At 38.2% G+C, this 24,316-nt stretch overlaps 1 protein-coding gene across 6 annotated transcripts in view; it reads left to right on the forward strand.

The window, feature by feature from the left end:
• The first annotated feature begins 582 nt into the window (after positions 1 to 582).
• BTBD10 (BTB domain containing 10) overlaps positions 583 to 24,316 on the forward strand; it is a 78,026-nt gene continuing 54,292 nt past the window's right edge. For 3 of the 6 annotated variants that reach the window (XM_025894172.2, XM_073882894.1, XM_025894174.2), the window contains exon 1: positions 1,228 to 1,410. Coding sequence is in view for 1 of the 6 variants with exons in the window: in XM_025894175.2 (XP_025749960.2) it covers positions 625 to 815 (191 nt within the window). In the remaining 5 variants the exon portion in view is untranslated. Of the gene's footprint in view, positions 816 to 1,227; positions 1,411 to 16,354; positions 16,498 to 23,564; positions 23,796 to 24,316 lie in introns of those variants that run through there. The other 3 variants (XM_073882893.1, XM_025894171.2, XM_025894175.2) reach the window with 3 other exon arrangements.

Below are 24,316 nucleotides of genomic sequence, written 5' to 3' on the forward strand. Positions count from 1 at the left end.
ATTGGGAATTTCCAATTTGGCAGAATGTTGGCAATAATTTGGCATACTATGATAATAACCTCTGTTTCCCTTACGTCTCTGATACGTGAGTGTACTTAGAGGAGGAAGAAAATAGTCACTATCCTGTACTGTACAGCAAAACTCATCTTAGCATAAACCTGGGTTTGGAAAACACTTCGGTTATCACATGTGGGAGACTGAGAGTTTTTTCTCTTCCGAAATAAACAATGATTACAAGTTTTTCAAGAAAGTTCTTTCCGCAAGATCTGTTTTCATACCAAATTATTCAAACCAGGTCCTCTTGCTCTTTGCGTCCTCTGCTTGCAACGCCCCACCTACTCTTCCCAAAACTGGGGAAATCTTACTCATCCTAGATTCAACTCAAATGTCACCCGCTGGTGGAGGCTTTCCTCAACATGGCAGGCGGAGCTCCCTCTCTGCTCCTGCAGTTCACTGCGAGCAACCCGGTTTTTACGAGTATAGTGGGTTTACATTTTCGGGCTGGTCTCGGCCCCAAGGTGTGAGCTTGGAGAGCGGAGACCGCCTCTTCCCCCTCCCCCGCAACCCCCCCCACCCCGGGTGGATCGTCCAGCGTTTGACACATGGTAGGCTCAGTGAAGTTGGATGACTGAAACTCTGTTAATTGGCGACCTTCTGCCCACAGGAGCAACATGCGACCCAGGTTCCTCTCGACGTGGGCCAGGCGGCCCAACTGCTGGAGTTTCAGCTGGCACCCGGGTTCCCGCCAAGCCAGCTTTTAAAAACAAACAGCCGCGGACACCCGGCCTCCGGACTACCGCCTTTCACGCATCCAGGTGGGTTAATACCCGCCAGCGGAGCCCGCAGTGGCGATTTCGGAGTTTGCTCAATTGAGGGAAAACTTTTCCCTGAGCACTCGGGGTCTCAAAGCTATTTCTCCAACTCTGGGCTGGAGACGCTGTCCGTTTTTTTCTAACGGTGACAGGAAGTCGAAGGAAAAACGTGGGACTCAAAGGTTTGAGGGTAACTCTGCTCGCAGCTACTCAGACTTGAGGATCGCCTTTCAACCCCAGGCTAACGTCTGTGAGAGTAGGCGCCGGGCACTCCGAGACCCCAGCCCCCAGGCACAAAGCCTAGCCCGAACCGCCGCTCCCTCAATTGCCCACACCCTTAGCGCCCCGCCCACTCCCGGGCGTCTAGCCGCCATTCTCGCGAGAACACGGCTAGCCTCGCCATTTCGGACTCCGGGCTCTCGCGAGAAGAGGCTTAAGAGCCGGCCTGTAACCTGCCCGGGCGGCTCTGCTAGTTGCGGCCGCTTCAGTGAGCACCGCCACGGACATCTCCGGAGGGATCCAATTGAGGAGGAAGCGGAGGTGTCCCTTGCCCCCGCCTTTGCCTAGGCCCTCCGTGGACACTCAAGAGGCACTGCAGGTTCGAGGGTGACTGGTCTCAGCTGGGGAACTCGGTGGGGGCGGCGCCGGAGGCTGGGCTTGGCTGGGCGAAGGAAGAAGGGGGCGGAGGGCGAATCTGGGCTTGAGCGCCGGGCTGCTGTGGCGGTGGTCTGGGCGTCCCAGACCCTGCTAAGAGACTGTGGGTGGGGTTCTGGGCTCCTGCAGCCGGCACCTGATTCGGAGAGGAAGGGGTGGGACTTGGGTTTTCTGGATGCTGTTTTTGGGTTGGGAGTCCGGAGGCCTTTCCTCGGGGATGAAGGCGCTACTACCCTCCTCAACCCTCCTTCCCAGGACTGAGCTACCCCCTGCCCCGCCCCTTTTTCTGTCACCGCTGGGCTAACGACTTCCTCAGGAGGGCGCATCACAATAAGGGATAGAGTAGCAGGTAGTCTCCCTTTGGGTGAAGAGTGAGACTCCAGTCATGTGCTGCGTGGTTTTATGCTGTAGCAGTATCACGTATTGTAAAGCTTTGTTTTCCCAAAACCTGCGCAGAAAAGCTGCCTATTTTTTTCTTCTTCAGATGCAAATCTCCTAACACCCTTTTTTCTCGTTAACGGGGTGCGGGAAGACGAGACATCATTTGGTAATTTGTTAGTGTGGGGGCAAGGAGACCATCCTTGGGTCTCGTAGGTTTCGTACAGTAGTTGTCAGTATTTAGAGTCCATGATGAAAAGTCACTAATCCACACTTGCTAAAGCTAGAGCCTCACTTACTTGTCTTTTGGTGCACTTAGCATATAAAAATTAATTTAAAATTTCTTAATCTTTAAGAGTCTTCATGCTTTTTGTTTAAATTAATCTCAACGAAACAACCCAATATATCGATTTTATTTGGACAATTAGGCATTCCCCACTCCCCCCCCCCACAAATTTAACCAAGGATTTTTAGAAAGGGGGTTAAAGATAAATTTTGAATGAAATAGACTGTAGAGATTGGAATAAGAGGTCTAATGGAGGAATGCAACCATAAGGACTAAAAAAAAGTTTCTGTGCTGGAGACACGGTCCAGGACTGAAGTCCAAGCCTTGAAAAATGAGGACTGCAGTTGTCATTTGAATGTAAAGTCGAAAGCGGTAGAAAATCAAGCGGTAGACTTGATGGTGATTAAGACCTAAAAAGTGCGTGAGAATTATTTTTGGTGTAAATATGTTTTATAAATTTCCCAAAATTTCTCAGAGTTTGACCTATCTACTATTGTTATATATAAAGAGAAAGTTAAGAGGGGAGAATCTGAAGCATGGAGTTAACATAGTGCTCAGTCAGGAAGGTTTTTAGTGTCTCAGTGTTTTTGAGTTTTTTTCACCTTTTTTTTCTCACTCCCAGAAAAGCTTTCAGATTGGCTTTTTACCTTTATGTCACCCTTCACCAGTCTGAATTTTTTTCTTTCTTACCCTTTCTTCTAAGCCTTGTAAAAAATTTTTATTATTGAGTTGCAAACCAGCAAGATCTGCTTTGTGGTTTTTTACGTTTAGGTGACTTGGTGAAGTGTGAGAGTGAGCTGGAAAATATGCACCTTTCATAGGAATATGTTATGAATAGCAAATTCACATGCCTTCAGGTACTAGGCAGATGAAAATGAGTGAACTGCACTAGAGAGTTTATGCTTTATCTTAGAGGGACATCCGGTTATCACCTCCACCTGATTAGTGCCATACATGAATGTGGGCCTAGTTTTCAGCCTTCTTAATAGAACACAGGAAATCTAGGTTTTTACTTGTAGTCTCTTGATTGTTAAAAATATTGACAACTACTTAAAACAATTAAAAATAACTTAATGTGGCCTAACCAAACCCAAGCCTATCAGTAGTTGTATCCTGCTTTCCAGTTTTGGACCTCTGTTATAGGTCAGAATGAATAAATTTTACAACTGGAAAAAAGATTTAAAGCAAATATGCCAATTAGTTTGGAATTTCAAACCTAGGAGGATTTGAGAAAAATGTCAAATTGAAAACAGTAGGTAAGCTTAATAGCCAAATTTAACAGCTTTGAAGTATAGTATGGCAAATGGAATTGGTACTTTTTTAATCTTTTAACTATGGAAACAAAGAAGAAACTTCTCAGTATTTATGGTTTAATAACTAAGGGTTCTGAGCAAAGCTAATTTATAGGTATCTTGTAAGGAAATTGATTCACCAAGAGGCCCCTTACTGTACTTGCAATTAATATGTGAAATTAAATTCAGGAGACCCTCTATAAGTCATCTGTAGTTTTGAGTGTTTATTGGTTGCTCTGCCATCCCACATTGTCTTCCCAGTCATTGACTTTCACTGGAAGCAATATTAGTTTCTTGGGTTCTGTTCCTGGCAGATGGGGTGAAGGGAAGATGTATAGAAATAAAAAGAAATGGGATGGGGAGAGTGTAATGTGAAGACTCATGTTCCTCTTCTTTGCATTGTACATTAAAAAATTGAGTTAACTAGTTAAGAATAGTTATTTGGACTAAACACGGTGCATTACACATAGAGCTTAGTGATATTTGTAGAATTGAATCCCCTGGATTAAAGCACATTTACCCATTAGTGGGAAATACTTTAATCACATAATCCGATTCATATTTAGTTGGACTGAGGGGGATGGAAGTTTAGAGGTCAGACCAAGAAAGAAGTGGACCTTAGGCATATTGAAGGCAAGGTGGGGAGTCTTTGCAGGGGATGAGGGTGAGAGAGGAGACTAGGTGAGGGAGAGAGTTTTGAAAAGGAAGATAAAATGGTGAAGTACCCTTTCATCTACTGTGCAGTTTTACAAAGAGCTCTACCTTTTACAGCCAAATTTACCATAACTCATACAAACACTACAGAGGATATTGGTTTTTCATGCGGACCTCTTGGGTAGTTTGCAGACTTGATTTTCTTCCTTTTAACCCAGTCTTCTCAGGTCAGACTAGTCTATTATCTCTTCATCCAATCCCTCCTCCTCTCTATAGTATAGGAAGTGAAACAGGAGATATGTATTATGTTTGTGAGGTGTTGCTGTTTGAAAGTTTTAGAATCATTCTGAAGAATCTGTTGTATACTTGTGGAGATTATGTTTGTTGAAGGGGGAAACATCATTTTTCCCTCCCCATGTTTCTACCATGACTTGTAAAGTTACTCTTTGAAGTAGCTCTCCCTCCGCCTTTTTTTTTTTTTTTACCCCCAAGTGCCTTCCCAAGAAAGCATTAGGTGAAATGAGGAGAAGGGATTGAGTGTGTTTTTGCTCAGTGCTTTTTGGTTCTGTTTTTGGAACTCCAAGTTCTTAGGATGTACATTTTCTATTTGTCTGTATGGTAGATTTATCTGAGCAGGCTGGGCCCTATGAGGGAAAAGGAAATGGAATATCTACAAATCTAAGTAAGTTTAATTTACATTTGAAGTAATAGAAGCTTTTTTGGCCACTGGTTTTAGCTGTGTTTTTATCTTTGTTTGACTCCTGTGTTTTGTTTCTTTGCTTGGTTATGAACCCACAGTAAGGGAGGAAGAGATACTTACAGGTGTTCATTAATGGAGGAAGAATTATTTAAGATTTTTTTTTTCTTCTTTTGGATAGAATGTTTGTTAGGGTTCAAGCTGATGTTACATTTCTCCTCCTATGGCTTGCTCTGGTTTACTTTGGCATCCTTGAAACCCACTTCTTGCTAAGCAGGTAGCAATCTAGAGCACAGAGATGGAAGGCAATCAGAATTCAGAGATCCTCCCTGGGAGAGGATTAAGAGGTTAGTAGATGTTAGTCGTAGGTGATGGCAATACAGTGAGCTGAGTACTAGAAACAGCATGAACTTGATCATAAAAGAAGAAAGATTTTATGTGGAATACGTGACCTTATGTCACAGTAGATTGCTAAAGATCAGTAAGATGCTAAAAGATATCTTTGCCCGTCAAAGCATCTTTCTTTGCCCTTAATTACTAGTTTATATTTTTCTGTTTGAAAATGTAAAATATCTGGCACTTATTTTTGTCTTTATAGTTGAGATGAATTATCTATTAATATTTTTGGTCACAAATTGAAATTAACATTTAGTATTTGGCTGGGGATGAGTCTCATAGTCAATCACTGAAGTACTTGATTAGAAAGTATGAATAACACTTTCCTGAGGTCATTTTAAATTGTAAACATACTTCTCTGCTTGTAGTACCCTATTTGGGATCATTTAGATCTGGATTTAAAGCCAAATGTTAGCTCTATGAGGTTACTTAACCTCTATGAACCTTTGTTTTCTTACATGAAAAACGGAGAGAGCGCACAATTGTCATGAGTTTGAGAATGAAATAAAATATGTAAAAGTGCTATGTAAATAGTAAAGTGAATATCACTTCTTAGCACTTTGTTCTGTGTTTATGCTCAGAAAATAGCCAGTGATCTTGAAACACACCCATCAGGTAATGTCTTGAAACACACACCATCAGATACTTCTATATCCAGCTATCTCTTTTGGAGGGAAACAAGTTCAAATGGCTACTTACAGCCTTGCCATATGACACTTCCACTAGGAATTAGAAATGTTTTTTTCTTTTTCTTTATTCTAGTCAACATTGAACAATAGAAAGCTCTTTTTCTTGCTTTTCATGTTGGCATCCATTGACTAATAGCTGGTATTCTATGTAATTTGAATGTCAGGTAGAATAGTAGCAAAAAGAGAAGGGAGAATACACTGGAGAGATGGTTTCACATTTTTAAAAATCATCTATTGGGATACTGTTGTTTACTTCTAAATGTAAAATTATTTTTATTTGGATTGTTTCCCTTTTGTTTCTTTGACTGTTAACTGTTATAGCAGGTGAGTAGGATATTATCCTATGTTTATTATTTGTAGATTACATTAAATCTCACCTTAAAAATAAGCTTTAAAGTTCACATACCTCAGAATATGAATCTGAGATTTCAGGTGCAAAATTATGCAACAAGTATTTTTATAATTTTCTTATTCTTGAATGGTCATACAAATAGTGCTGTATTATTTTAAAGGTAATTATTTCATTCAGGGCAGTGTGCTTTATGGAATGCAAGATTGAATTTGATTTTTCTTACATCTAGAGAGCAAACACAATCTGCTCTGTCCTTTTGGTTCCTCATTTGTTAGAGTTTTCTTAAAGAAGTTCCTGTAACATGGTAACTGTGGAGCACTATTGTTTCCTTCTTATTGAGTATTCCACATTGCCTGAGTTTCTCTTTTGAAAAAGAAAGTCAAGTTATTAGAAAGTAGTGGAATTATAAAACCATAATACACAAAGTACTTTAAATCATTAATACTCTAATTTTTGGAAGAGTGGATTAAACCCTCTTACCTGATTTTGATAGAAGTTACTGGCTGGTAGTAGGGAAGCTGAAAATAGAATATAGATCTGCAAGTCTCCTGATTTTGAGTGGTTTATTTCAGTTATCTCCCTAATGGGCTGTATGTACTTCTGGAAGTGTATGGAAAACTTATTTGTTGTGCCATTTGAAGGAATAAATAGAACTTCCATTTATATATATTTAAAATAATCCCTTTTTCATTACCATTTTTTTTGTTTAGTATATATTACTGGTAAGACAGTATATATACATTATTTATATACATGTATATATGCAACTGTTAAGTTAGTTGAACTCAAAACATTAAGGGAGAAAGTGTCATATTTTAGAAGAAAAGTGGTGTGACATCTTTGATCATTGCTTTCATTTATCATTCATCAATCAGTGAATGATATTTAACAGCAGTCTTGAACACTTGTTGGTTTTGAAATTGTAAGAGTACTTTGAAAATTACTTCTAAAAATATATTTTTTGGAGTAATTTCTTTCTGACTATAAAACTATAATGCATTGCATGCAATTTGGGACATTAAGCAAAGAGCAAGGAAGAAAAAAAATGGCACTGTAATCCCATGGCCCAATGATAATTGCTTCCGTCCCCTACCCCGCCCCCCCCCCCCAAATTGGGATCATTCTGTGTGTGGTGACTTTAAATTTTTATTTTGAGAAAGTAAAAGAAAATTTGAATGATAGAACAGATACATAGATATAAAAATTAACATTTCTTTCCTTCTCTTTTCACTCCCCTTCTATCATCAGAAATGCTTTGATGAACATATTTTTTAGGATAAAGTTAAAAATAGGGGTTCTGTGCCAAAGTGTGTGATACCCTGCAAGTTTTACAATTTATATTCCCGCGAACTTGAGTAGTCATTTTCTCTGTACTTTAGCCATCACTGTTTGTCATTAAAACCAACCAATCAACAAACCTTTGACAATTTGATAGGTTAAACATCTCAGATTTAACTTGGGTTTCTTATATTACTACTGAGGTTGAATATTTCTGCTTTTTTGGCCACTCGTATTTTTTTTTTTATAAATTGCTAGTTCATGAACTTTGCCCATAGTGTTGAGGTATTTTAATATGGATATATAAATATTCTTATGTATTTAAGATTTTAATTCTTTATTTTGTATTGTAAAACTTATAGTTTTTCATTTCTATTTTATTTGTTTGAATTTTTATGTGGTCTAACCTAATGCTTTTTGAAGCCTGTGTACAATCCTAATTCTGATCTCTAATGTTGTTTTCACCAGTTTTTCTTGAGCATGTTAGCATAAATTGGCTGGCAGCACATTCCTGTTTCTCAGACTAGCAGTCTGTCTTGATGGTGTTTTTCCTTGATTTGAGGCTTAGAAATTCCTTCCTTATTCTGAGAGTCAGATAATTATTCACTTATATTTTCTCCTTGATTTTTTTTTATGGTTTTATGTTGTACTGTGAAGTTTTTAATGTGGAATTTGGGAGAGATAAAACATGAAGGAGGAAAGGATCTTCTCAAATAGTTAAAGTAGTTAATTGTTTTGGAACCTGTCTATCTAACCTTGAATCTGTCTATAACCCAGCTATCTTTCTCTTAGTGATTTGAAATGCTACCACTAACACTTTTATTTTTTGGGTATAGATAGCATTTTGATGGGTTGTATATTAAATTTGAGAGACTGTATAGTATGGTGGAAAAAACACTGATTTTGACTACAGAGATGGGTGTCTATGTCTTGATTTATTTATTCATTATATGATGTTAGGTAAATAACATAATCCCTTTAAGCCTAAGCCAATTTCTCAATTTTTTAAAAAGACACCTCTTGTCTTAGAGGATTGATATGTGGATTAGCATAGATAATATATATGAAAATCCAACTTATTATCCAAGGTTCCCTGAATTAGGTGCATCTAGAAGACCCTGTGCCTCAATCCTACTTGAAAAATCTCACTAAATATTTTGCTAGAGTTCACTTAATGCTGAAACATATTTAATCTACCACCGGTCTGGTAAACTTCCCCAAGGAGGATGGCTTCGTCTTTTTCTTTCAAGAACCCATTTTGGTATGTTTTGGTTATTACTTACTATTCTAGATGGAGGTATTTAATAAGAGGTGAATGAATTTGAGTGACATGGCAATCCTTTTTATTGCTACTAAATCTGCAATTACATTTATAATGGACATCTACCATTTATTTGAATAGAACCAAAGAAACATTAAATGGTGCATTTTAGAACATGGTAGTAGTAGGCCTTTTAATTATTTATTTAGAATATATAAAATACATGGTTCAAATATCAAAACTATAGAAAAAGAATACTCAAAAGTCTTGCTTACATCTGTATTGGTTTCACCCCATTCCCTATAGATAACCATTTCTATTAGTGTTTTGGTTATCCTTCTAGAATTATTTTTGCAAAAATAAACAAATATATGTATATTTGTATTTATGTGTGTGTATATATTTATATTTATTTATTTTATTTACAAAAGGTAACAAACCATGTACCGTTCATCCTGCCCCTGTAGATAACCATTTCTATTAGTGTCTCGGTTATCCTTCTAGAATTATTCTTGCAAAAATAAATATATTTATATTTGTATTTATGTGTGTACATATATTTATATTTATTTAATTTATTCACAAAAGGTAACCGTTACTACTTGTTCTTCACTCGTTTTTCCCCCCCACGTAACAATATATCTTGGATATTAATCCATAAGAGCACATGGGAATCTCCCTTATTCTTTTTGTTTTGTTTTTTTAGAGATAGCGTGCACCAGTGAGGGGGGAGGGCCCCGGCAGTGGGAGAGGGAGAGAGAAAGAATCTTAAGCAGGCTCCACGCCCAGCTTGGAGCCTGAAGCAGGGCTCACTTTCATGACCCTGAGACCATGACCTGAGCCAAAATCAAGAGCCAGATGCTTTTTTTAAAAAATTATTTATTCATTCATTCATTCATTCATTCATTCATGAGAGTCAGAGAGAGAGGCAGAGGGAGAAGCAGGCTCCCCGCCTAGCAGGGACCCCGATGTGGGACTCGATCCCAGGACCCTGGGATCACGACCTGAGCCGAAGGCAGACGCTTAACCATCTGAGCCACCCAGGCGCCCCAAGAGCCAGATGCTTAACAGACTGAGCCACTCAGGTGCCCCTCCCTTATTCTTTTTTATTTTTATTTATTTTTAAAATTTTTTTTATTTTTTAAAGATTTTATTTATTTATTTGACAGAGAGAGACACAGCAGGAGAGGGAAAACAAGCAGGGGGAGTGGGAGAGGGAGAAGCCGGCTTCCTGTGGAGCAGGGAGCATGGCAGAGCAGGGAGCACGATGCGGGGCTTGGTCCCAGGACCCTGGGATCATGACCTGAGCTGAAGGCAGACATTTAACCACTGAGCCACCCAGGCGCCCCCCCTTATTCTGTTTTATATATGTATAGTATTGCATTGTGTAGATGTACCACATTTTATTCATTTAGCCTTTGCTGATGCACATTCAGACTGTTTTTAGTCTTTTGCCATTACAAATAAGGCCACAGTGAATTTATTTTGAATATTTTGATTAGTATTTGTGGAGTTGTATCTTCAGGATAGATTCTTACAAGTGGGGCTGGTAAGCATTTGTATAATTTACATATTGCAAAATTATTCCCTATGGGGGTTATATCATTGTTTTTCATTAGCAGTATATGAGAATGCAGAGAATATCTGGTTTTCCACAGTGGTCAAAATTGGAAGTGATATCTTGCATTTTTTTTATGAGTTGGGTTGAACATACTTTCATAGGTTTAAGGCCATTTGCCTTTATTTTTCTGAGAATTTCCCACGTCTTTTGTGAATCCTCTATTTTGGAGGGGGGAGCTTATCTTTTTTTTTCTCTCTTTTTAAAGAGTTCTTTATATAGTAAAAAGTATTTAAGTTTTGTTATTTCTGCTGTTTTTTGCAATATTGTATGATTTCAACTTTTACATTTAGATAGCTGATTTTTTGGAATTTATCCTAGTATTTGTGAGGTGTGGATTCAGTTTTATGTTTTCACAAATGTTTGTTTATCCATTTGTCCTGATACCACTTATTAGTGTCTGTCTTTTCCTCAAGTGATTTGAGACACTACTTCTTTATCATACATCAAATTTTCTTATGTTTTAGGGATCTGTTTCTGAACCTTCTCTTCTGTTGGTTTGTCTATTCATATGACAGTACAACTGACATCTAGTTTTTGAAATAAGCCTTAATGATCTCTGAATATATGAAAATAATTTTTATTTTATTAAAGTTGAACACTACCTGTAATATTAGACACAAAGATAAATTGTGTGTATGTGTGTGCAGGTATTTTGTCTCAAGGCAAATTTTAGATTCCTTAATCTAATAAAAGATTCCATTTAGAGGAAAATAACTTTTTTTGGGCGGGGAGGCGCTGATCACAGGAAGCACAGCTTCCAACTGTGCTGGCATATATGGTAGTTAACGAGCTACATACTGCTCTTTTAAATTTAGATTAATTAAAATGGAAAATTAAAAATTTCCTCAGTTGTAGTACATTCTAAGTGCTTAATAACCACATATGGCTAATGGCTACTTTTCAGACAGTGCAAAAATAAAACATTTTCATTATAACGCAAAGTTCTGTTGGATAGCACTGTAGTCTAGAACTTGAATCATACTTAGGGTCTTTTCTGGCCTATTTGAATTGATGGCAGATAAACAAGCAAAAATCTGAAAGGAATAGAAAGTTATGGGAATAATGAACAGGGCAAAATGGAACAGCATAATAAAGGTTATATAAAGAAAATATGTAAAAAAAAAAAGAAAATATGTAACTTATTTTAAAAGCCTCACAGAGTAAAAAAAAAGAAAACGTTGTTTAAAATTATGTTTAAGGGGCGCCTGGGTGGCTCAGTTGGTTAAGCGTCTGCCTTCGGCTCAGGTCATGATCCCAGGGTCCTGGAATCAAGCCCCACATCGCATTGGGCTCCCTGCTCCGCGGGAAGCCTGCTTCTCCCTCTCCTGCTTGTGTTTCCTCTTTCTCTGTGTCTCTCTTTGTCAAATAAATAAATAAAATCTTTAAAAATAAAATAAAATTCTGTTTAAGGGGTAATGGAGGAAAAAAGAAAACATTGTTTAAGAGTCTGACTTTGTTTAAAGGATGCTGGTTCTTAGGAGTTGAATGTAATCTCCTTTGTTTTAGGCACTTCATCAACTTATTGGACATTTGCGTTATATTAAATTTTATCTCAAGGTGATTTGTCTCAATTAAGATGCTTCCAGTTTTGAAGGCAAAATTTGGTCATAGAAGAAAAGGAAAAAGGAACATAAGCACAGAAAACAAAACTTAAAAGAGTTTTTTAGAATATAAAAATCGTGTCTTTCAGTGAGTTTTAAGAATTTAATACTGTAAACAGCATCTAATTCTTTACAATGCTATCCATGTAATGCAGGTAATTAGAAAATGGGTAACATGGAAAGATTTTCAAACATTTATTGATCTAAGATGGGATAAAACAAAAAAATGAAACATTTCTTGAAGTGTTAATGCCTTGAATAAGAAGTCAGCAAAATTTGAATAGAAATTCTATAAAGTTAGTTATCTCAGAGATTTTATCTGTGGGTCATCTCTGGAAGATCAAGGGCTGAATGTGAGTTGACTTTGGAAGTCTTAGGTTTTGGTGGGATTAGATAAGGAAGCCCTTTAAAGACAAAGTTCCCTACTTTTGATGGGAGTTCCATGCAATTTTATTAAATCTGTGAGTATCTCTAGCAGTTAGCAAAATGCCTGAAGAGGTGCTAAGGACTTAATGAATAGATTTTTTTTAAAAAGATTTTTATTTATTTATTGAGAGAGAGAGAGAATGGTAGAGAGCATGAGAGGGAGGAAGGTAAGAGGGAGAAGCAGACTCCCTGCCGAGCAGGGAGCCCGATGCGGAACTCGATCCCGGGACTCCAGGATCATGACCTGAGCCGAAGGCAGTCGCTTAACCAACTGAGCCACCCAGGCACCCTTATTTTAAGATTTTATTTGTTTATTTGACAGAGAGAGAGGAGGTGAGAGAGGGAACAGAAGCAGGGGGAGTGGGAGAGGGAGAAGGAGGCTTCCCGCTGAGCAGAGCGCCCAACTCAACCCCAGGACCCAGGGATCATGACCTGAGCTGGAGGCAGACACTTAACGACTGAGCCACAGAGGCGCCCCATTAATGAATAGATTTTGAATAAAAACATAAATCGATTGGGGCGCCTGGGTGGCTCAGTTGGTTAAGTGACTGCCTTCGGCTCAGGTCATGATCCTGAAGTCCCGGGATCAGGTCCCACATGGGGCTCCCTGCTCAGCAGGGAGTCTGCTTCTCCCTCTGACCCTCTTCCCTCTCGTGCTCTCTCTCATTCTCTCTCTCTCAAATAAATAAATAAAATCTTAAAAAAAAAACATAAATCGATTAAATCTGATATCATGGAGCTAGTTACACAAAATTTAGTCACATATAATCTAGTATAAAAATATCCTGAATGAAGTTCTCAACTTTATTTACTTGCCTTACTTTTACCTCAGCCAGTCAGAAAAGGACAAGCCTTGACACTTGATAGTCTTCTGTGAAATTGATAGGCAGCTTTGAGGAATATCTTGGGGAAACTTACAAGTCATTTGATAATATTATTTAAAATGTTTTCAAGGATGTTTCTTATACTTTCCCTCCTTTAACCCCACTTTCTTAGTGTATATTTCCTAAGAGCAAGTATTGGCATTTGAAATTGAATTGTTATAATTTTTCACATTTGAGGGTGGGATTCACATGATTGCTGCTGTTTACCATAATTGAAACATGGATATAATTATATACTATTCTTTTTTAAGACAAGCAACTAAGTTAAAGACTGTCCAAAAATCTTCATAATTTGTATTTTCACTCTACTAGTAGATTGTGTTAAATGTCCTTCACTTTCTTTCGTCTTCATTTAATTGAAATTGAAAAGATTTTGTAAAAGCTTACATACAAGTTGTACTAAGCTGTGGGAACACAAATATGAATTATACTTTGTTCTTGTCCTCAAGGATCTTACAGTTTAATGGGAGACATGTAGCAGAAACATTCTACCAATGCATAATGATGGGGTTTAGGACATGCTACCTGAAAATATGGCACCTTGGCATATTGAATACTTTAAGCTGAAGGATTTTGAGAAACAGCATGGACAGGATGGACTTTCTGACCTGCCCCTGAAGCAGGTCAGAAAACCCTTATGAGAGGTGTCCTCCCTTTACCCTGGGGAAAGGAGCATCCTTAGTTCTGAAGATGAAGAGACAGGAATCTGAGGAACAGGAACAGGCCTTGCTAGTAAGTTTCCCTCAGTTTGCTACACTTAGCTCATACTCTTACATCTTTCCAGGCTTTCTACTCTTCATCAAATAAAAACAAGAGAACACTCAGATTTAATCATTTCTTCAGGTTTTCATTTCCTTATGAAGGCTCCCATGTCATATAAAACTTACATTAAATTAGTCATATGCCTTTCTTCTGTTAATCTGTCTTTTGTTACAAAGGTCCCAGTTGATAACTTAGAAGAGCAGAGGAAAAACGTATTTTTCCTCTTCTACAATATGTATTGACCATATTTAAGCAGTAAGAAACCAAAAACAAAACTACACTTAAGCAGTAAAATTAAACAGGGAAGAAATTTCTATTAACAGTGCTTCCTCCAAATACTTTATTGTAGATCTCCCCTCCATATTATCATTATGCAAACAGCATGTGTTATATTCAAATAGTATAAGGAATACAATGAAAAGTCTCTCATTCCAGTCTTTCTGCAGAGGCAACTAGTCATAAGTTTTATGTGGTATTTATAGCCATTTTAAAAACATATGCACACATGGGTGATCACACATGGGTGGGTGATTATTTATTTTTAAAAGTAAGCTCTGTGCTCAACATGGGGTTGAACTCACAACCTCAAGATCAAGAGTTGTATGCTCTACTGACTGAGCCAGCCAGGTGTCCTGTTTGTGTATATATTTAAAAAAAAAATACTGAAATACATAATGCACATTTGTACCTTTTTAGTATAACAGTATATCTTGGAATATTTTCCTTATTAGTGTATGTACTGTCTATCTCATTTTTACTGGTTTCATGATATTGTGCAGATTTTTAACCAATTTTTTAAATATTTATTTATTTTTTTTGAGGGAGAGTGGGGACGGGCAGAGGGAGAGAATCTTCAAGCAGACTCCCCTCTGCGTGTGGGCCTTGATCTCCCCACCCATGAGATCATGACCTGAGCCAAAACCAAGAGTTGGACACTTAACTGACTGAGCCACCCAGGCACCCCTAACCAATTGTTTTTGATGAATATTTAGATTGATTCTAGGTTTTTGCTGTGACAAATCTGTGAAGTCAAGGAGATAAAAGAGATGTATGCATCTTGTGTGTATGTGTGTGTGTTAGTATAGTAGTGTGTATAATTAGAACAAGGGCTGAGCAGAATCTTAAGGTTTTAGCATAACACATAGATAGAATGTATTGGACAATGTGGCAAACAGACTCTAAGGTGGTTCCTGTCATCCCTGCCTGCTGGTGTTCATGCCTTTGTGTAATCCCCTACCCCAGAGCATGAGCAAAATTGTGATTTTCTTTTTTTAAGAATTTATTTATATATTTGTTTGTTTATTTCGGGGGGAGAGAGAGCAAGAGATTGAGAGAGAGAGCGCACAAGCAGGGGGAGGGAGAGGGAGAAACAGACTCCCCGCTGAGCAAGGAGCCCCATGTGGGACTCGATGAGCCGAAGGCAGACGCTTAACTGACTGAGTCACCCAGGTGTCCCGTGATTTCCTTTTAACCAAAAGAATGTATTAGGTGGCACCTGGGTGGCTCCGTTGTTGGGTGTCTGCCTTCGGCTCGGGTCATGATCCCGGGGTCCTGGGATCGAGCCCTGCATTGGGCTCCCTGCTCTGCGGGGGTCCTGCTTCTCCCTCTCCCACTCCCCTTGCTTGTGTTCCCTCTCTTGCTCTCTCTCTGTCAAATAAATAAACAAAATCTTAAAAAAAAAAAAAGAATATATGAAGGGTAATGAGGTGCTCCCTGATTACATTGCGTAAAACTCCATTTTGCTAGCTTGTTTGCTATCTCTCCATCATTAGTTTTGAATCCTACAACCATGAGGAAATGAATTGTTACAATCTCAGTAAGCTTGTTAGTGCATCTTTAGTTGAGCCTCCATATGAAGATCTAGTCATGGTTGACACCTTCATTGTGGTCTTGCAGAGGACCAAGCTAAACTATGCCGGATTCCTGACAACAGAAACTGAGAAAATATGTGTGTGTTGTTTTAAGCCATTGGGTTTGTGGTAATTTGTTATGTAGCAGGGAGGCTTTTCTCTCCAAAAGAGAGAAAATTTAAAAAATTTTAAGCTTGGATACAGCAAGAATATTATGATAAAAATAACTGAAGGAATTTTCACAGAGTCTTTAGAAACTAGGATGATTGGTTCTTCCATACATTAAAATTTACTTTTAAGCTAACAATGAAATAATTGTTTTCATTTAAGTACTTTAAAGACATAAGGTTTTGATTTAGCTCTTAAAACTGTTATCAGCAATTGTGTCAATACATAGCTCTTTGATGACCCTGAATAGTCTAAGGGTTTTGTTTGTTTGTTTTGTTTTGTGTTTTAGAGAGAGAGAGGGAGGGGCAGAGGGAGAGAGAGAATCTTAAGTAGGCTTCACGCCCAGCTTGGAGCCCTACAGGAGGCTCAATCTCATGCCCCGAAGTCAAGAGTTGGGCGTTGGACTGACTGCACCACCCAGGCACCCCTTTCTAAGGTATTTTTGATGCTAAGTAGAACAGGGAGGGTCAGTTCCCTGGAGAAATTAAGAAAATTCAAAATGAGTAGAAATATCCCTAATCATTCATCCCCTGCTCATATGTTGTGATTATTTTGAGTTTGTTTGGAACCAGGACATGGATGATAACCATATTCATCTTTTTTATTCCAACCATCTAACACATTATAGGTGTTCAATAAATGTTGAGCAACTACCTAGGTGTTCTCATTGTCTTCTGTGATCTCAAAAGGCAAATAGAAGGTCATGAATGAGCTAATGAAATATTATGCAAATTTTGCTTTCAGTAGTCTACAATAGAAAGTCAGCAATGTCCCCAGCACTATGTTATTATATAAGGTTTCCTGACCCATCTATTTTTTAAAACAATTTGATTGGCAGTTATAGGTAATAGATAAAATAATGGTAATGAGAACTGTGTTGTTTTCTTCACATTTAAGGAAATTGAGGGCTTGGAGGTTAAGAAGCTTATACAAAGTCATTACAACTAGTTGTATCTGATTCCAAAACCTTTTTGTCTTAATCACTTACTATTGTGGCAGAAGTAGAAAAGTTCCCACCAGTTTTCATTATCAAAAGTTTATGTGTATCTTATGGCAGTGGGAAGATACCTATTGATTAAGTATCCTTGGGATGGTAATGGGGGCAATATGATTTACGTTTTTTGATTAAAAATGGGTTTAAGTATGTCATGCTAATATGTTTGATAATTATAAGTATTAACCATCTCTACTTGTTTTTCTTTTTTCTTTTTAAATTTCTTTGTAAATTTACATCCAGTAAAATTCTCTGGTGTATAGGTCTTATGAATTATTTTTTTCTTTAACTCACAACCCTGAGATTAAGACCTGAGTTGGTATCAAGAGTTGGATGCTTAACTGACTGAGCCACCCAAGGTGCCCCCAGGTCTTACAAATTTTGACAAAGGCATACAGTTGCATAACTACCACCACCACAATCCAGATACAGAACAGTTCCATCAACTCCCCCGCCCCAAAATTAAATTGTGCTGTCCTTGGCTGTTCTGTTCTATATCCCTATCTTTCTGAGGATGTTATAGAAATGGAATCATCTGTATGCAGCCTTTGAGACTGTCTTCTTTAGCTTACCATAACGCTTTTGAAATTGCATTTTGTTGAGTGTATCAGTAACTCCAGTTTCTTAAATGTTGTATCATTAGATGCTGTCCTACCTGTGTCTACAGATTCGTTCATTTTTTTCCCTCAGTCTTTCTCTGTGTTCTTTGGATCGGATAATTTCTACTAATCTATTTTCAAGGTCCCTTATTTTTTTTTCTCATCTTGTCTGCTATTGTGCCCATCTAATTGCAATTTTCGTTTTAGTTCTTGCTCTTTTCAGCTAGAGCTGAATTTTTCATTTTTTGGTAGTTTTTCACTTCTCTATTGGGATTCCCTGTCTGCCAGTCACTAAGACCCCCTTCTTATTTTATTTTTTTATTTTTATTTTTTTTAAAGATTTTATTTATTTATTTGACAGAGACACAGTGAGAGAGGGAACACAAGCAGGGGGAGTGGGAGGGGGAGAAGCAGGCTTCTCGCGGAGCAGGGAGCATGATGCGGGGCTCGATCCCAGGACTCTGGGATCATGACCTGAGCTGAAGGCAGACGCTTAACGACTGAGCCACCCAGGCGCCCCCCGCTTCTTATTTTAGTTCTTTGAATATATTCCCTTAATTGTTTACATATAAGGTTTGAAGTCATCATTTGCTAAATCCTAAACCTGGACCTACTTGGAGTCATTTTCTATTGATTGCCTTTTACTTTATTATTTCTTTGTATCTCATCATTTTTGGCTGAAACCAGGGCATTGTAGTGTTCTCCTGAGCATTGGTTTTTTTGTTCTAGTGGTCCATTAACTTGCCTGGACTCAATCTGCAAACATTCTTTCTCAGGCAGTGTATACTGGCTGATTATCTGTGCTCAGTTCTTACTTCTTCCAGCTATTTGTTTTTCAGTTTGGTCTCTTGGGGAGCGGGTGGAGGAAAGTTCTCTTCCACCTGTGTAATTTGGTGGTTAGCCAAAAATTTGGGCTGAGATTACATTCAGATTCTGGAGCTCACCCTCTGTGTGGTTCCTCTACTTCTGGGTATTCCCTCTTAATTTCTAGCTCCTCTGCCCCTGACCCTAAGCTAGTAAGGGCTTCAACTTTTGCTGCTTGGGCTTTGAATGGTTGGGGAATGCACTCAGTTTAAAAAACATCAAACTCATAGATCTTATGCCCTGCAGCTTTCAAGGGTAAATGCCTCTATTTTATTGCAGAGGCTACTTGGGGTCTCCCTTTCATACACGTGTAATTTAGCTGAGCAGATTTTATGCTCCAGTTTTGGGTCAGTACCTCTGTGTGGTTCTTTCATTCCCAGTATGTCTGACTTAAATTTCCAGCTGCACTTCCAGCTCTGAAGTGTTTTCTCTACTACTTTGAGCTGTATGCTGTCTGGTTTCCTTCGCCATATTTGTAGGGCATGGGAAGGGCACTCAGCATAAAAACTTCCCTCTGAACTCACAGTTCTGTTCCCTTTCAGAATACACTCTTCTTTCACTACTTTGTGCTTGGGACATTTGCCAGTGCTTTTAACCTGTAGTTTAAAAATATTTTATCCAGATACAAATCATTGTTATCTGCAAGGGGCTCACATGATCACTCACTTGGCTGCCTTTGCAGGAGGTTTCTTTTCGCCCCTCTGGTGTACTTTTCTTTTGAAAGTTGCTTCTACCTCTTCTTTTTCTTTCACAATTATCTGTAGAGTATTCACTCTCTCCAGCCTCTCCACTTCTTGATGTAGTTGAAATATCTTCTGCATATTTGGCTTTCTCTGCAGCTGAAGGCAGGCCTTGGCTCCTAGCCCTGGCATCACTCTGTGATTTTGTTCTTTTCATTGTTGTCCCTCTTACCTATCAGGTCTTTCTCTCCAGTAACCACCACACTTGAATTACTTCGTTTGCAAAGTTTGAGAGAGAAAAACAATTTCATGTTAATAGGAAAGATCTCATATAATGACACTAGTTAGAGTGAGATCTCAATAGGATGGACAAAGCCAAAGATGGCCGAAGTTAAAAAAAAAAAAATGAAATCTGCTGGCAATAGGAGCAAACATATGAATTTCTGTGTACCTAGCTTGCTACATTGGAAAGAACATGGGCTTTCTGTTAGACGATTCTAATCTTAGCTCTAAAATCTCCTCATCTGTGAAACAAGATTATAATATTAGGTTGTTGTGAGATTTAAAAAGGAGAAAATTAAACTTCCTAGCTCATTGATACATAGTAAAGACGGAATAAATAGTTTCTATATGCTGCCCTTTAATTAATTAATTAATTAATTTTTAAAGATTTTATTTATTTATTTGACAGAGAGAGACATAGCGAGAGAAGGAACACAAGCTGGGGGAGAGGGAGAGGGAGAAGCAGGCTTCCCGCGGAGCAGGGAGCCCAGTGTGGGGCTCGATCCCAGGACCCTGGGATCACGACCTGAGCCGAAGGCAGACACTTTAACGACTGAGCCACCTAGGCTCCCCTGTATGCTACCCTTTAAAAAAAAAAAATCCTATGGATCATTGCCATTAATTAATACTACCTGGAAATAATATCCCAAAGGCCGCTTATTTATTTATTGTAGTCCTGAAGATTCTATTCCCCCATCTGTGCTTTTTAATATGGTAATATCCAAGAGAAGAGAAGTTATCAATTGCCTTTTTCCTAGCTTTTGGCAGTCTCCTGAATGCATGTCCCTAGCCAATAGGCCAAGTTGTTCCAGCCTCTGTACAGATTATTTCTAAATTATTTAGAATTTAGGTTATTTCTGTCATACCTAAAAATAGCAATGAACTGTGACATGTTTTCTAAGAACTTTTGTTTCCAGTAATCCAGTAATTATTTTTTTGATGATTACAAGATCCATACAATAATAAACTTTAGTTTGCCTTATATGAAGTAGACATTGGGGAGCCAAGAGTCATATTTTATCTTATTTTTAAAGATTATTTATTTGAGAGAGTGAGAACAAGCATGCATGCGCACACACAAGCGGGGAGGGAGGTGGAGAGGTAGAGGGAGAAGGAGAAACAGACTCCCCACTGAGCAGGGAGCTTGACACGAGGTTTGATCCCAGGACCCTGGGATCATGACCTGAGCCGAAGGCAGACGCTTAACAACTGAGCCACCCAGGCACCCAGATAGATGTTAAAGTTTTAATGAAGGCAGCAGCCTTATGAATGAAAAGGGAGAGGGACGCCTGGGTGGCTCAGTTGGTTAAGCATCTGCCTTTGGCTCAGGTGGTGATCCCAGGGTCCAGGGATCAAGCCCTACATCCGGCTCCCTGTTGGGCAGGGGAGCCTGCCTCTCCTGCTCCCCCTGCTTATGCTCTCTCTGTCAAATGGGTAAATAAAATCTTAAAAAAAAAAGAGAAAAGGGAGAGAAGGAATCAAAAGAAAGTTTTGAAGTAGACTTGATGTTGGGAAGTAAGTCAAGGATGACTTCAGGGTTCTTAGTGAATAGAGATGACACTAGCTGACGTGGGAAGCCAAGATAGAGTCTGACATTGTTGAATTTGGGGTGCTTATTGAAGAATTCAGGTAGAGATCATGAAAACAGAGTGTAGGTAGTATATATAACCTGGTGTTCCCAACGGTTTGGTCCTCATGGTTTTGTCTTCTGTCCCCCTGGACCCAGCAAATGATGATGGAATCCTGAAGAACACCCAGACTTTAATGGGCATGAAAAGTTGGGGTAATAGTGCAACAACTATGTAAGTAGGAGAGAGACACAGGAGTAAGTGGTATATGGAGCCTTTAATTGAAGTTTTTTTGCCTTACTAGGGTGAGTTTTGGAGCACAGGAACAATGTCCAACTTACTTTAGCATCTTAAAATAGATTAGTAACTGTATTTGGTGTTCCATAAGTTCTTGAATGAATGAATGAAATAAAATATAATGTCACCAACTATGGTGCTGAGATTGGTTAAGATAGATTATTAGACATTTCAGGAGCAGCTCTTTCTGCCCATGGGTCCTGTCTCCATGCTTTAATAAAACCACCATATTGCACCAAAAAAAAATTATTAGACATTTCAAAATAGTGTATAATGTGTGACATTTGCCTTTTATCTATTTGTAGTTTTATCTGTAGCTTATTGATAACATTTGAAAATATAGGAGCACATATAGGCAAACACGGGAATATTTTTTCCAGGTATCTCAAAACGTGGAATTTCACTTGTTTTTATCATGTTTGTAGCCATGACTATTGGCAGTAAGGATTGGGGAGAGATCTTTCACATGGTGATACCCAAGTTTTAATGACAAATGAAATGTAAATATGATTTTCCAGTTGACCTTTTTGATAGCTTTCATCTGAAATTCTTTACTTTCTTGTGTCTAGCTGTAAAATACGTGCTTATTAATTTTAATAGGATTGATTAGTAAGCCATACTGGTATTTCCTTTCTGCTAGATACATGGTACCCACTGGAAAATGCTGGAAAATGTGGATCTGAATTTACCTTATGCATTCTTTGTGGTTGTATTTTTTTAGTCACTTCCTCCTATGGTTTAGGATCATTCTTCTCTCAGTGGACATCTTTGGATATCCATAGAGGGTGTGTCTTATAATAGTTAAGCGTTAGGAGGAGATAAAATGCTCTTGTAAAGAAATGTTAATGCCTGAAATAGCTTATTGGAAGACCTATAAAGTAAGGAAAAAATGTTCTAAATCTCATTCTACACGTGCTAAGCCTCTCTACATTTTTCTTTTTTTTATTTATTTGACAGAGAGCGAGAGAGACAGCAAGAGAGGGAACACAAGCAGGGGGAGTGGGAGAGGGAGAAGCAGGCTTCCCACTGAGCAGGGAGCCTGATGCAGGGCTCCTTCCCAGGACCCTGGGATCATGACCTGAGCCAAAGGCAGACGCTTAAACCAACTGAGCCACCCAGGCACACCGACTCGGACGTCTGAAGAGTTTCTTATTTTAGTAAATACATTTTAATTTGTATAATTAAAAACTGAAGTGAGATTGAGATTTTTTGTTTTTAAAATAATTTTATAGTTTTATGTTTATCTGATATCTGATTGATTTTAATTACTCAGTGATCCTTAAAGAAACAGGTCTCCTTTTCCAGGAGCATTCGGCAAATAAACTGTGTGGCATTTGCTGGCTATTTGAGTTAGCCATTGTACCATTCTCCCCCTTCCCCTTTTCTGTTTTTTTTTTTTTTAAGTTTATTTATTTAAGTAATCTCTAAACCCAGTGTGGGGCTCTAACTCATGACCCCGAGATCAAGAGTCTCATGCTCTTCCAGTTGAGCCAGCCAGGTGCCCCCCTTTGCTATTATTTTGATAGACCATTGATCTTATATATTTATATATTTATTATATTAAAGTGTTCACTTATTGTAAGATTTTCTTTTTTTTTTTTTTTTTTAAAGATTTTATTTATTTGACAGAGGGGGAGAGAGGCAGCGAGAGAGGGAACACAAGCAGGGGGAGTGGGAGAGGAAGAAGCAGGCTCCCCGCCGAGCAAGGAGCCTGATAGGGGGCTTGATGCCAGGACCCTGGGACCATGACCTGAGCCGAAGGCAGATGCTTAACGACTGAGCCACCCAGGTGCCCCTATTGTAAGATTTTCAGTTGTTTTTGTAAAGAAAGTACTAATTAACTATGAAGAAAAAATTACCAGATAGCAAAACAGTTTCTCCAAAGTGGAAATATTTTATTTTTTATGTTCTTTATGGAAGTATTTCTTTTTTATGAGCTCTGAGATAAACTCACAATTTTAATAAGTTTACCTTTGGCATTTTTTGTGAGATTGTACTGGAATTTTTTATGAAACTCAGTAAGTATAGAATTTTCCCAGTTCTGGATTCCTTTTGACTTTTATGCATAACTCCCCCACCCTTCCCTCTATCAAATCCATCTTAGAAAAGTGTATAGAAAGCATACAGAATGGGTGTCAGGAAACCTGGGCTCTGGTACAAATTATAGAACTTTGTTCTAATTGTTTTACCTCATTTGGTTTTTCTTTTGGTGTTTGCAGTCTCTGAACATCAAATTTCATCTATTTCCAAACAAAATATTCCAGCCTGAGCATTTTTCAAGATCAAGACTTCATTCTGTATTATAAATTCTCATTGTTCTTTATAATCCTGCCATTTGCCAACATTGTGACCATTGACAAAGTTACTAAACTACTGAGACTGTTTTCTGTTTGTGGTGATTGTGAAGATTAAATTGGATAGTGGAATATACTTCAAAATACTTAGTTCAGGTATTGTGTAAAGCTGTTAGTTTTCTTATAATTTTATGACTATAATAGAAATAACAGTCACAAGTCTCATAAAAAGTCATGAAGTATATGAATCAGATCAATACAATATTTTTGTGGTAATTACAACATAAGGAAACATCATGATGTTACAGTCGTTTATTTTTAAGGCCACACTAAGTTTCTCTTCAGGGTCTTTTAACTTGATTAAAGAAATAACAACTTTGTTACTTGGTTTTACTAGATGCTTTGTTAAGCATCTTAAAAAACTTTTAGTAATTAAATGTATTCCAGGTGAAATTTTGTCTGAAAGAATAATTCTGTGGAATTGTTTTGCCTTTTTTGTTTCAATATTAATGTTTGGAAGCATGGGATACCCAGATGGCAGCTAAGGATATTTAAATATAAATGGCACTCTATTAAACTGATGCATAGAGAGTAGCAGATTTAATAGAAGAATCAAATGAAAAGTACCTAAAAAGACTTCTGGTGTTTATTTTAATCTCATTTGTGGCATTTTTTAT

Source organism: Callorhinus ursinus, unplaced genomic scaffold, assembly GCF_003265705.2.
Source record: "Callorhinus ursinus isolate GAN/ISIS: 27379988/994484 unplaced genomic scaffold, GSC_fseal_2.0 scaffold49, whole genome shotgun sequence".
Classification (NCBI taxonomy): Eukaryota; Metazoa; Chordata; class Mammalia; order Carnivora; family Otariidae; genus Callorhinus; species Callorhinus ursinus.